We start from the raw sequence: 14,930 nt of genomic DNA on the forward strand, positions 1-14,930 counted from the left end.
GCATTTTGCAAAGACTGAAAAGGAAAGAAAGAGACGATGGTCTTTAGATGAACTTTATTTCCCCCAACAAGTCTATTCCCTCCATAGACCAGATACAATCTGCTCTTCTGTAGACTCAGAACTTTTCCTCAGAAGACTAAATAAATTGATTAAAGTATGCCTGAGCTTCTCAGTCAATAATTCAAGCAAAGCCCCAGAATACTGATCTGACCTCCGGCCTACATTTTACATTTCTAAGCCAGTTGCCTTCTTTGGCCGGACATCCCATGGCACCAGCAAGATATGAGGCAACATGTCCTGCATTTATCCCTCTCTACATTCTCCTCAAAACTTGCAATCCTGTTCTTACCCAGATATTCACCCAGCTCTTTCTAAAAGGGGCGATCTAACATGGCATCAACTGCTTCAGCTGGGAGTCAACAAAATGAGATGGTCAGCTAGGAGTTAACACAGAACAAGTAGCTCTATCAATAAAGCCAAGGATCCCCATTTGCTTTTTTTTTTTAATAAAAACAACCTTCTCAACTTGTCCTGCCACCTTCAAAAATTGCGTACGTACATCCCCAGGTGCACCTGCGCCCGCTGTAAAATTGTACCATTGAGTTCATATTGCCTCTCCTCGGTCTTCCTACCAAAATGTATCACTTCACACTTGTGTTAACTTCCATCTGCCACAAGTCTGCCCATTGCACTTCAGAACATTCTAGGCAGAAAATAGTTTCCAGCGCTGGCCAGATCAACACTACATTTACATTAAGATTTAAGTCAACGTATCAACCCCATGCATTAAAATGGAATCTAAACTGTTGGTGTACGGTATGGTTGTATCACAGTAAAATTCAAGTGTCACACTTTGTATCGAACAGGTAACCTTGCGGGGAATAAAGGAGGATGTGAGGAGGACGCAAAGGGATATACAGGAAACTCTCTTTTAACCGGTACTTAAATAGCCAGAAATCTCTCTTAACTGGCAAAATGCAGGAGTAGGTTCAGCTAAGTTTTACTTCATATTAGTGGCAGTTCCTGGATCCGTGGCTGTGTAACTGGGGTTCGTGCACTTGTTGCTAAGCAACAGGGATGCTTGGTCTGTGGCTGGAGTTCCTGCACATGTTGCTGAGCAACAGGGAAGCCTGGATTTGTTGCTGTGTATGGAGCTCTCGTACCTTTTAACTATACCTCTCTGTAATCCGGACTTTTTGATAAACCGGCACCACGCCGGTCCCAGATAATAAAGAGTTTCCTGTAGACAGATTAAGCGAGTGGGCAGTAAGGTGGCAGATGGAGTGTAATGTAGATGTGAGGTTATTCACTTTGGTAGGAAGAATAGAAAAACAGAATATTTTTTAAATGGTGAGGAACTTTCAAATGTTGGTGTTGAGAGATTTAGGTGTCCTCGTACAAGAAACGCAAAGTTAGCATGCAGGTACAGTAAGCAATAAGGAAGGCAATTAGCATGTTGGCCCTTATTGCTAGAGGGTTGGAGTATAAGAGTAAGGAAGTCTTGCTACAATTGTACAGGGCCTTGGTGAGACCACACCTGGAGAACTGTGCACAGTTTTGGTCTCCTTATCTAAGGAAGGATATACTTGTCTTGGAGGTGGTGCAACAAAGGTTCACTCGATTGATTCCTGGGATGAGGGGCCTGTCCTATGAGGAGAGATTGAGTAAATTGGGCCTTTATTCTCTGGAGTTTAGAAGAATGAGGTGATCTCATTAAAACATAAGATTCCGAGGAGGATTGACAGAGTAGACGCTGAGAGATTGTTTCCCCTGGATGGAGAGTCTAGAACTAGTGGGCATAGTCTCAGGATAAGGGGTCGGCCATTTAAGACTGATGAGGAATTTCTTCATTCAGAGGGTTGTGAATCTTTGGAATTCTCTGCCCCAAAGTGCTGTGGATGCTGAGTCTTTGAGTATATTCAAGGCGGAGATAGGTAGATTTTTGGAATTAAGAGGTATGGGGATAGGGCAGGAAAGGAGTGGAGGTCGAACATCAGCCAAGATCTTATTGAATGGCAGAGCAGGCTCAAGGGGCTGTATGGCCTACTCCTGCTCTTAATTCTTATGTTCTTACCACTGCAAAAGATATTGATGCAATGAGTAGACAGGGCAAAAAACAGGAACAATCACCACAAGTGTCTAATATATAGTCAAATTCAAAATATGAACAACTGGGGACACTATAAAATGGCTCCAATGTAGACAATATAACTATCTGGTCTGACATTGTTCCTTCCCTCTGTCCCATACATTGGCACATTGGGATTGCCTATATGATTGTGGGCTTGTTAAGAATAATATGCTATTATTTCGAGTCAGAGTAATTTATAACTGGTCCCTGGGGATGGGACATGAGGGAGGGAAAGAAAACAGACTTGTATTTATACAGCACCTTTCACAGCCTCAGGACATCTCATAGTCTGTTACAGCCAATGAAGTACATTTGAATGTAGTCACTGTTGTAATGTAGGAAACATGGCAGCCAATTTGCAAACAGCAAGTGCCTACAAAGAGCAATGCGATAATGACCAGATAATCTGTTTTAGCGATGTCGGTTGAGGAATAAATATTGGCCAGAACTCTCCTGCTTTTCTTCGAATAGAGTCATGGGATTTTTTTCGTCCACCCGCGAGTGTAGACGGGGCCTCGGTTTAATGTCTCATCCAAAAGACGCCACCTTCGACCGTGCAGCACTCCCTCAGTACTGCACTGGAGCACCAGCCCGGATGCCGTGCTCATGTCGCTTGAACCCACAACCTTCCGATTCAAGAGGCGAGAGTGCTACTAGCTGAAACAAGGCGGACAACGCTGCACTTACATTGTCCGTGCCACGGACAGCAGCGCCATCATTAATGGCAAACTGATACATAAACAGGGTGGTGCTCCTGCCACCAGAGGCCATGAGTTAACAACAAGAGGTTGTTCTGCAGTTAACTGGCAGCTAGCTACTTGGACAGAATATTGTCGCAACTGGCTTAGTTTTTTTTTAAAAAAGTCGACAGACCAGTGGATCAAACCTGCCTGAACAGGCCAGCGAAGTAGGTTTCCACTCGCTTGCCCATTCCCTATGCAGTCCCGCTCAGTTGTTGTAAAATAGAACTGACTGCTATAGAAACTGGCTCACACAGTAAATGCACAGTTCCTACAACCACTAGGACTCTATTATTTAGGGAGCAGTAGAGAAGTGCTGTTATATGAAAAGGAATGTAAGCAATGGTAGACGCCCTGTGCTTAATACGGACTAACTGATCCATGTGGGACCCGTGGCATTGTAGCTCGACAGAAATGGCCCGTGAATCTGTCAGTTTAAGTCTGCTGATCCCAGGCATTTGCACTCACTAGCAAATCACGTCTCTGCATTAAACCGTGCGGCCTAGTGCAAATGGCACCAAACTGAAATGGTAGAAAGGGAGGAGTAGCTATAATAGACTTCGCCTCAAGTGTGCTCTAGGATGCTTTGTGACTGAAAGATCATGCATCACAGATGCTGCTCAGGCCCCATTTAGGATGACTAGTGTGCAGTTTTGGTCACCTTATCCGAGGAAGGATGTTCTTGTCATGGAGGGAGTGCAGCGAAGATTCACCAGACTGATACCTGGGATGGCAGGAATAATGTATGAGCAGAGATTGGGTCGATTGGGCTTATACTCGCTGGAGTTTAGAAGAATGAGAGGGGATCTCATTGAAACTTATAACATTCTGACAGGACTGGACAGACTAGATGCAGGAAGGATGTTCCTGATGGCAGAAGAGTCCAGAACCAGGGGTCACAGTCTAAGGATAAGGGGTAAGCCATTTTAGGACAGAAATGAGGAGGAATTTCTTCACCCAGACAGAGTGGTGAACATGTGGAATTCTCTACCACAGAAGGCAGTAGAGGCCAGTTCATTAAATAAATTCAAGAAGGAGTTGGATATATTTCTTAAGGCTAAAGGGATATGGGGAGAAAGCAGGGACAGGGTACTGAATTTGGATGATCAGCCATGAACACACGAACGCACGCGCGCACGCGCGCACACACGCACACACGCACACACACACGATGGAATAACGGTATCACAGATTCAAGTTCAGCGACCCAACGATGCTCTTATATTCCTTATATACTGTGGGCTACCAACCCTGCAAAAAGTTACAGGTGTAGCTTCACTAAGATAGTCAGCTTGCACCTGTCTGGGTTAAGACAAGTCTGGGCAAATCTGTGAATAGCTAAAACAACAGAAGATCAGTGGGAGGTGTCCAGAAAAGAATTTAACGTGATACAGAACCAATTTATACCCCTAAGGGACAAGAGCTCTACTTGTCCAAAAAAAAAGCCACGGATGACAAAGAGGAGCAAGGGACAGCGTAAGACTAAAGGAAAAAAACATGCAAGGCGGCAACAAAAAAACACAGATCCAGGCGACTGGGAGATACAAAGGACAACAAAAAGGTGACAAAACAGATCGCAAGAGCTACAAATAGGGAGTATGAAAAGAAACTTGCAAGGGACATCAAAATCAAAACAAAAAAAATGTTTACAATCACATTAGGAAAACAAGGGTGGTCAGGAGCAATGTGGGCCCCTAGAAAACTAAGAACAGTGATACTGTAAATGAAAATTTGGAAATGGCAGACATGTTGAATAATTACTTTGCATCAGTATTTACAGTAGAGGAAGAGGATAGCATGCCAAACAAGCCCAAGGAAACCAATATTGCATTAGTATTTACAGTAGAGGATAGCATGCCAAAGCCCAAGGAAACCAATATTGAATTAGGGACAGGGACTCACCAAAATTAACATAAGCAAAATAACAGTAATGAAGAAAATAATGGCACTAAAGAGTGACAACTCCCCAGGGCCAGACAGCTTCCATCCCAGGGTTTTAAAGGAAGTAGGGGAGAACATTGCAGATGCCCTAACTATAATCTTAAAGTTCTCACAATTCAGGAACTGTTCTTTTATAATGGAAAATTGCACATGTCACTGCTATTTAAGAAAGTTGAGAGGGGGTAACCAGGGAATTATAAATCAATCAGTTAGCCTAACATCTGCTGTGGGGAAATTACTAGAGTCTATAATTAAGGATAGGGTGACTGAACACCTTGAACATTTTCAGCTGATGAGAGAGAGCCAGCATGGATTTGTAAAGACAGAAAGTTGGTCAGATCCCAATTTTCTGCAATCATCAAAATGACCAGTTTGCTCATGAAAATCTTACCCATGCAGTGTGCTTGGAATAGCAGCTGAAATAACCCTTTGAGCAATGACAGAAGTAAAACGGTCTCCCATGTATATCTGGGACCAAGGACTCTGGCTTGCTGCTTAGTGCACAAGCTAAACTGTTTACCTCTTTATAACATGAAAGAAAGATCAGCTGAATGCTTAGCTTTATCTGGCTTAGTGGGACCTTATCCATGTGCTATTGGGAGCTCTTAGTCAGCCTGTTTAAACTCTGCAGCAGGTCACGTTAGATGTCTCTACTGGGATTTACCAACGTGCAAACACTAGATATTGAAGTGTAACCGTCACAACAAGCACAAGAGTTCAACAGGAGCTTCCCTGAATGAGTCAGTGAGTAAATGCGCCGACCAGGGAGGTACTGCGTCACACACAGCAGGGAAGTCCCAATTTTACGCCGATTTTAACCAGGCAGGTGCACTACAATTGGCATCACTAATCCCTGGCTAGGCAGAGAAAGAAAGTGCTTTTTCTGCCTGCTCTCAAATGACTCCTAGTAGTAAAGGGGGCACAAGCAGGCATTGGGTGAGGAGAGATCGATTGTGATTGCTGTCCACAGTCAAAGCCTGCAGCCACTCACATCACTAGACTAACATATAGACAATGGCCAACTAGGGGAGGTATCGAGCACGGCTAGGGTTTACAGAACTACAATCCAGAGAAATTCAGCTCTTTCCGGAGGGGGGGGGGGGGGTTGGGGGAAGAAAGTGGATTAAAAAAATTACAAAGAGTTTTATAAACTTGTTGGGGAAAAGATGAATTTTTCAGTACAGATTAGATGATGCCCAGGATTACAGAACAATCATTTTTAAAACAATTACCTCAACAAAAAGAACATTGTCTACCGAAAACCAAACTCTATGCTGTATGATTCAACACGAATGTTTGACATGCAGTTACTATCATTTTGATCTTATTGCTCATTACCCGCATTTCACATTTTGAAATGTGTCCAAACCAATTCTCCACCATGTCAAGGACATCAGGAACGGCTTTCCCCGCCTTGCCTAGACGCTTGAACCCAAATGTCATTGGACTGGAGTTCTGTTTACCCTTCATTAGAGGAAACATTTTACCACGGGATTGAAGGGGATACCTCAAATAGGTGCCTCACTTTACAGAAAGTATAGTAAGTATAATTATAATTGGCAGTGGGAGGTACGGTCACCCAGATAATCCTAACCACCTAGTTGATGGAGACTCAAGGTGGCAAGAACACAGGGAGGCGCAAGATAATTGATTTGAAAAATTCCCACGTTATATTCCCAGATGTACACTTCAATAGTAAAATCTTCGTAGCTATATAATCAGGGGGCATTATGGAAATAATTGACATTTCTCTCTGGATGTTGCTATTTTTTGTTATTCATTCTGGATATTGGGCATCACTGGCAAGGCTGGATTTATTGCCCAGCCCTAGGTGCCCTGTACAACCGAGTGGCGATTACAGGGATCAATTAAGAGACAAACACATTGGTGTGGGAGTGGAGTCTCAAAGGCCAGACCGGGTAAGGACGGCGGGTTTCCTTCCCTTAAAAAAGCACAGTAGTGAACCAGTTGGGATTTTAATGACAATCCGACAGCTTCATGCTCAGTTACTGACACTGGCTATTCAGTTCCTGACACTGGCTATTCAGTTCCAGCATTCAACTTTTTTTTTTTTTTAATATAAAAACAATAAAAAACTGAATTCAAATTCTCAAACTGCCATGGTAGGATTTGAACTTGCGTTCTCTAGATTACAGGCTTCTGCATTGCATGACCAGTTGAGTATATTCAAGGCTGAGATATAGATTTTTGGACTCGAGTGGAATCAAGGGATATGGCGATCGGGCGGGAAAGTGGAGTGGAGGTCGATGATCAGCCATGATCTTATTGAATGGTGGAGCAGGCTCGAGGGGCCGTATGGCCTACTCCTGCATCCTAGTTCTTATGTTCTTATAACTACTAGTTTGTTATTATTTGTTGCTCTATTTTCAACCCAACTCTGGAGAAAAGTTTACATGAATGGTTAAGAAGGTTTGAACATCTATAAACTTGACACAAACTATACAAGCGTGGTGGATTTATATTCTTGGATGAATGAGAATTTTGCATTCAAATTCAGATTCTCCAGCTCTGGTGTTTAAATGTACAATCCCACCGGGCAAATGGGAGCGCTTACAATGGCCACTCAGGCTAGTCATGTGTCGTTTAACCTCTTCCCACTTCCCCTGCCCAAAATTAAACTGGTGGCAATCAGATAGGATCTTTCGACTCAGTTCCCTCCAACACTAGACAACCAAGGATTGGATACATTGGGCCAGAAATTCGGGTCCCCACAGGCGAGTACGCGCTGGGTACTCACGCGTAGGGCCAACAAAAGTGCCAGTTTCGTGCATGTACTGCGCATGCACGGGAAACTGGAACTTCCGTTCCCTTGAAAGAAGGGGTTCACAGGTCGAACGCGTGTGCCGGAGAGGCAGCGCGTACACCTGGAACTTCCAGTTTTTTTTTTTTTTTTTTGCAGGTTTCTCTGGGAGGGTAAGTCTCCAGCAGCTATGCTTTTAAAAAGCAGTCGCAAGGCCTACTTTTAACAAGGTAAGTGGTGAATTATGCTAAACTAAAACATTTTTCCTTTTTAGCCCTGTTAAAAACTAATTAATTCTCAAAAATTTAAATTAGTTTAAAATAGTTATTTTATGTAATTTAGTTATTTTAAAAATGTGATTTAAAAATTTTTTTTTTGTTGAAGTTTTAGTTATGTTTTGGGGCTGAATTATATTCATAGATTTGACAGGTCTTCCTGTCAAATCTATGAATAGAGATTCCCTGCTACGATTGGCTCTCCATGGCCCACGTGATCCCAGGGGACGCTTTGAACTAACTGCGCCCCTGGGATACACAAGCACTGCGCGCCGGCAGTTGGAGCAGGCCCAGGATCGGAATCCCACAGCTCAACGGCTGGCACACTAGGCAAGTGCAGGTCGGGGGCTTGCACCCGCAGGAAGCCTCCGACCCAAATTTCTGTCCCATTATTTCTCCAAGTCATCAGCCCACAAACATCCTTTTTTTCCCCCCCCTAGTCTGATTGAATTAAAAACTGTCAGAAACTCAATTTGCATGTTTTGTTTCTTCTTCCTCCCCATCCTCCAAACACCACATAACCAGGGACCAATCCCACACACAAACACCAAACCACCAGTGAAAAAAAACACACCAAACACCCAAGCGATAAATGATATATTGGATGGGGCAGTGCTAATAAACACTACAAAGAAAACATTGGACATCAAGCTGCAATATTTCTTCACCAGGTCTCGTAATACACGTCTCAAATACACATTAGCACATCCGTTTGCAGAAACTGGTACCCAAATAAGCTACCCAACATTCCTTCAGTGCTAGGACCAAACAAATCCGAGGGTGTAATCGGCCATTCCCGCAGAATTTCACCAATATTGGTCAGCCGTGGCTCGGTGGGTAGCACTCTCACCTCCCAGTCAGAGAGGTGGCAGGTTCAAGACCCACTCCAGAGACTGGAGAACTTAATCTAGGCTGACACTCCAGTGCAGTACTGAGGGATTGTCGGAGGTGGAATCTTCCAGATTAGATGTTAAAGTGAGGCCCTGTCTACCCGCTCATGCGGACGTAAAAGAGCCCATGGCACTGTTTTGAAGTAGTACAGGGGCGTTCTCCCCACTGTCCTGGCCAATATTTATCCCTACACCAACATCATAAACAGATTATCTGGTCAGTATCACATTGCTGTTTGTGGGACCTTGCTGTGCGCAAATTGGCTGCCGCGTTTCCTTCATTAAAACAGTGACTGCACTTCAAAAGTACTTCATTGGCTGTAAAGTGCTTTGGGACAGCCTGATGTTGCGAAAGACACTATATAGAGAAAAAAAAAAATAGGAGAACTAGGCCATTCGGCCCTTTGAGCCTGCTCCGCCATTCAATATGATCATGGCTGATCCTCTATCTCAATACCATATTCCCACTCTCTCTCCCCATACCCCTTGATGCATTTTGTGTCTAAATCTCCTTCTTAAATATATTCAGTGAATTGGCCTCCACAGCCTTCTGTGGTAGAGAATTCCACAGATTCACCACCCTCTGAGTGAAGAAATTTCTCCTCATCTCGGTCCTAAATGTCCAACCCCGTATCCTGAGACTGTGACCCCCTCGTTCTAGACCTCCCCAGCCAGGGGAAACATCCTCCCCGCATCCAGTCTGTCTAGCCCTGTCAGAATTTTATACGTTTCAGTGAGATTCAATATAAATGCAAGTTGTTTCTTTACTGCCCAAGTAGGAGTCATTCTGAGAAAGTGCACGTCCCTGCCCAACCGTCTCAAATGATGTTTTTAAATGTTGGTGGCTGGGACCGGAATTGTGTGTATTGGTGTGAGCAAGCTTAGAGAACTTCCTGGTTACCAGACAGCGATTCGTGGTCCACAGTAGAACTGGTGTTGCTGGCTACTAATCGCACTTCATAGCAACCAGTCCGAGACTTGTAGCTTACAAGAAATGCAGTAACCTGTTTTAATTTGGTTAAATAAAAAAGGTATTTTTATATGGGGAGGGAGAGGGGATGTGAAATTCCTTCTCTTAAAAAGGAGAGCATTAGAACTGTTGTATCTGGAGGTGACAAAACCATGGCTAACAGTTTCAACAGCAGATGGGCAATGCTCTGGTAGTGGAAGTAGATGATCTTTGAGAGAAAATATCAGGCCAGACACTCAACTCAAGTTTGCATCGGACTCTGAGGTTGCAACCAGTCTGTGCCCCTCAAACTTAAGGAAGCAAAGACACAGCCATATAAGGGGGGAACGACCTCCGGATGGGAGAGTGTACAGGTTTTGCTGGGGATAAGGGCATCAAAGCAGTGGGTGAGGGAGTGCATGAGCAAAATTGCATTGCAGGAATATCGTGTGGAATGGAAGGGCCAAAGGCTGGGCAGTTGGAAAGTTTGAATCTATAGTTGTGACTTTAGGAGAGCTTTTCTTCCCCAGGAGTGGATACAGAGGAAGTTGGTGGTTGAAAGGAAGATAGGGGGATGAAGAGAGATACAAGCAAGCGATCAGGGATGGCGTTGTCTATGATTGAGGACCCGCGAAGTAGAGAAGCCATGGGAGATGGCAAGGCTGAGGAAGTGGCCCCAAGTATTGATATTGGTAGGAGAGTTTATATGGAGGCAGAGGTTAAGGGAGGACAGGAGGGCAATAAATTGAGAGGTTTAAGGGCAAGAAGAGCAGAGATGCAGAGGCTGAGCGAAAGGAAAGAGAATATCTTGGGATGAGGCTGGGGGGGGGGGGGGGTGGAAAGAGGAGGGGTCAGTAGACAATTTTCAAAAGGAGGCAAGAGGAATGGAACAAGATGAGGTGCTCAATGGAGGTGATGGTATCAGGGGGGGGTAAGGGTAGGGACCAAGGGGCAACGTGGTGATAAAGGTCATGCCACCACCACCGCCGTCATTTTGGCAGGGCAGGTTATAGAAAGTAAGGTCAGGTGGGATGGCTTCACGAAGGGGCACAGTATCATCACCCACGAGCCCAGTTTCAGTCAAAGCCCAGGATGTTATTGCAATCAACCGCGATAACATTGTGGATGGCAAGGACCACTTCACAAGTGAATGAACATCTGGGAGGGAAATACAGAGAGGGGTGATGATCATTGATCCACTAGCAGTGTCCAGGGGGAGGGGTTGGTGGGGAGGAGGTTGTGAAGGTTAATGAGGGAGCTAGGTGGGAAAATTAGCAAGAGGAACATGGGGCAGTTGGGATCGTTAGTCGTAAGGAGGTGGTGATGGGTGCCTCAACTGACCCTTGGGGAATGCCAAGAGAGGCACAGCGGGTCACTATGGTTTTATTGAAGGCATACACCAACCAAGTCACGAACTATGACTGACGATGCTTGAACAGGGCATGAGCAGCAAAGCAATGAGTGAGAAATAATCATCATTTATACAGTTGACTGCGAAAACACAATTACGTCCACCGGAGAAGGTAAGAGACCAATAGACAATTTCTACTCAGAACACAGATCTCAACCTTGACCTTTACTACATGAAGAAATCTAAAGAGATATCAGAACATTCTAGAACCGTGGGTGCATGTTCTATCCCATTAACAGCTGTTAAAAATGATGAAAGGTTTTTTCACAAAGATGAAGGAAGGTCTTTCAGCCTATCCCAGCTCAGCCACCCAGAAAGACCGCACACTCTCTCCTGCTACAAGTGCATCCTGCCACTTCTTTAATTTGCCTCCATTATCCTACTGGGAAGTCCATTCTACATGTTGACCACTAGGTGAAGAACTTACCAACATCAATCCTAAATGCGACGTTTACTGGTTTGAGCCAGTGTCACCTTTCCGACTCAGTTTAATTTGATTTGATGGTCCTTCTATACATAATTCCAATGCATCAACTTTCAGTCATCAGTGGTTGGGGGGGGGGGGGGGGGGGGGGGGGTGGTGGAGTGAAGAAGTCATGATGCTCTGACCACCAAGGTGTGGGGCAGACTTGATGCACCAGCTGGTCTTTTCCTGCCCGTCAATTTTGTATGCATGCTCGTATCTACTTTCAAGGCCGTAAAGCTCAAGTTTCTTGTAGCCTTCTCTGTGCTGCCTCCAGATCTTGAATACCTTCCTTGTGTCTCAGTGACCCAAATGGGAGACAGTACTGAAGATGTAGTCTAACCACAGTGCTGTACAGTACGATATAACTCAGGCTTGTACTCTGATGCTTTGATTAGATCGTTCAGCATTGTATTTACTCGGTTGATTGCTAGCTGGACAGGTTAAATCCCTTTTTGATGGTTATTTAGTCTGGAATGTACACAGTTTTAGGTTTCCACAAACTAAAAATGGATTTCCAAGAATTTCGTTCAAATATCCCAGGTTCTCAAAACCGAGAACAGAAAAACAAAAAGTTAACAAGTTTAACATTTTGGTTCCGCTGTTGTTTTTCCATAAACAACTAATACGTGAATACCAACGTCAACCACCCAGACAAGACCACTTTGCAGGCAATATTCTCCCTAAATATACACATGCACTTTAATCCCATTTGAATCTGATCCCAACACGGCAAGCAGCAAGACAAGAGACAGATGACTAATTAATGCTGAAGCCACACTTTACAAGGCATGACAGGAACCTCTAGGATGAGCATTCCCGGTGGATCTGGGGCTAAAATTAAAGCACTTTTGTGCAGTTTCCATTTTTAGACTAATAAAAGCTCCAACAAATTTCAAGCCTTAAAATGCCCTAGTCTTAGTGATTATTTTTTTTTTTTTTTTGCACACATGATCCCACTGCACATGGAGCAAAAGGTTAAAAAATAAAAGTTCCACAGAAACTAAGTTTGACTGATCTGGAGGAGAAATACACAATTCTGCAATTCACAAATTATAAATCATGAAATATGCAACAACAACTTGTACAGGAAACTTGGTGTTGTCCGGAGGCGAACCGTCTGGCAAGCTCGAGCCACCGGCAAAAATCAGGAGCTGTTTTTTATTCTCTTCGTTTCTTTTCTTTGCTTTTTTTGAACAGTCAAGCTCTGCAACGTCTGTAGCTAAGCAACAGCTTCAGCTTGAGACGCTTGCCGACTGTTTAAGAGGCTGTTGCTAAGCAACAGGGTTTGTTGATTCATCTCCGTATGTTTCAACATTAGCTCTGGAGTGTACGGCAGTTTTGAGGGAACGGCAGCAGCTCGGTCCCGTCAGTGCCGGATAGCACAAAGTTGCCTGTATTTATGTAGCGCCTTTAACATAGGAGCGATTATCAAACAACGAGCCATATAAGGAGATATTAGAACAGATGACCAAAAGCTTGGTCAAAGAGGTAGGTTTTAAGGAGCGACTTAAAAGGAGAGGTGTCGGGAGGGAATTCCAGATCTTAGGGCCTCAGCAGCTGAAGGCATGGCCGCCAAAGATGAAAATCAGTTGAGCAAGAGGCCAGAATTGGAGGAGCGCAGAGAGGGTCGTCATGCTGGAGGAGGTTAGAGAGATAGGGAGGGGCTGGGTCCTGGAGGAATTTGACATAAAAAAGGATGAGAATTTTAAAAATCAGGCATTGCCAGAACTGGAGCCAATGTAGGTCCGGAAGCACAGGGTGATGGGTGAACAGAGGTTTATGCGAGTTAGGCTATGGACAGCAGTATGTTCAGATACAAGTTTACGGAGCGTGCAAGATGAAAGGAGAGCATTGGAATAGTCGAGTCCACAGGTAACAAAGGCATGGATGAGGGTTTCAGCAGCAGATGAGCTGAGGCGGGGCAGAGACGGGCAATGTTACGGAGGTGGAAATAAGAGGTCTTGGTGCCTGTAGACGACATTTTGGGCAACCGAAGGCTGCTACCACTTCCGTGCAAAATTCATTTCAGAGAAAGACACATTAGCGACAAGTACGGTAATTGTTCAGCCAGTTTAATACATAGCAAAAAATTTATCTGACCGTTAAAAAAAAAAACATTCCCATCAAACTCGAGCATATCTGAAACAAACTTCGAATTATTTCAAAGCAGGATTACCTGGGAGAGTGGTAGACATCATCCAGCTCTAGCAGGTTACCCTTCAGCAAGAAGCTGAACAATGTTAAAGTAAATGTAGCGGTGGCTGTCAACGAGGAGATCAGATTAAAGCAGCTGGGCGAGAGGGGAAGCGGACGAATGCCTACAGGTCCTCCAGGTCTGAACTAGCGTTCTACAAATGGAAGGAAACAGCATACATCATTCATTTCGCTTCAGCAACTGCTTGACTTCACGAGCAGGGGCATGGCATCAATTTCTCCCATTAAATGAACCCTTTCCCCGAGCTCGGGGAACATTTCTGCACCAAGTCGCACTCCAGAGAGACTTGAGCATGTAATCCAGGCCAACAGTGAACTGCAGTCCAGTCCAGTCCTGAGCGAGTGCTGCATGGACGAGATGTTAAACCGAGATCCCGTCTGCCCGCTCAGGTGGACATCGAAGGAGGGCAGGGGAGTCCACCCAGTGCCCTGGTCAACATGTGTAATCCAGTCTCTCGCTCTCTCTTCCCCTCCCCCCCCCCCGTCTCTCACTCTCTCCCTTCCCCCCCAGTCGCTCGCTCTCTCCCTTCCCCCCAGTCGCTCGCTCTCTTCCCCCCAGTCTCTCGCTCTCTCTTCCCCCCCAGTCTCTTGCTCTCTCTCTCCCCCCCAGTCGCTCGCTCTCTCTCTCTCTCTCTCTCCCCCCCCCCAGTCGCTCGCTCTCTCTCTCTCTTCCCCCCCAGTCGCTTGCTCTCTCTCCCCCCAGTCTCTTGCTCTCTCTCCCCCCAGTCTCTCGCTCTCTTTCCCCCCCCAGTCTCGCTCTCTTTCCCCCCCAGTCTCGCTCTCTCTCTCTTCCAACAACCACATGCCCTTCAACCAAATTGCTGCGCGTAAATTGGCGGCTGCGTTTCCCACATGACAACCGTGACTACACTTCAAGAGTACTTCGTTAGCTGTAACGCGGGCTGGGACCTCCCGAGGTTGTGAAAGGTGCTATAGAAATGAAAGTTTTTCATTCTTTATTTGGTTGAACGACAATTTATTTCTTAATTTGCCCACAGCAAGGAATAGATCATAAACTTGTAAGTCAGGAATTAAATATAGGGCAACGCTCCCTCTACTCTTCCAACAATGTTCTGTGCTCACAATCCAACTTAAAACAGCCTGCTCTCATCCAAGTTGTACATGCCTCAGAGCATTTTAAAAGACTTGGAT

At 44.9% G+C, this 14,930-nt stretch overlaps 1 protein-coding gene across 2 annotated transcripts in view; it reads right to left on the reverse strand.

The window, feature by feature from the left end:
* The window catches only part of gypc (glycophorin C (Gerbich blood group)), a 159,566-nt gene that overhangs the window by 125,133 nt on the left and 19,503 nt on the right, over positions 1-14,930 (reverse strand). The window contains exon 2 of one of the 2 annotated variants that reach the window (XM_085986860.1): positions 13,741-13,912. The exons of the other annotated variant lie outside the window; for it this stretch is intronic. Within the exon in view, the coding sequence (XP_085842986.1) occupies positions 13,741-13,762 (22 nt within the window). The 5' untranslated portion in view covers positions 13,763-13,912. The remainder of the gene's footprint in view (positions 1-13,740; positions 13,913-14,930) is intronic. 2 annotated transcript variants of the gene reach the window in all.

This window comes from Somniosus microcephalus, chromosome 4 (genome assembly GCF_052327205.1).
Source record: "Somniosus microcephalus isolate GS21.2 chromosome 4, FLI_Smic_1.0, whole genome shotgun sequence".
Classification (NCBI taxonomy): Eukaryota; Metazoa; Chordata; class Chondrichthyes; order Squaliformes; family Somniosidae; genus Somniosus; species Somniosus microcephalus.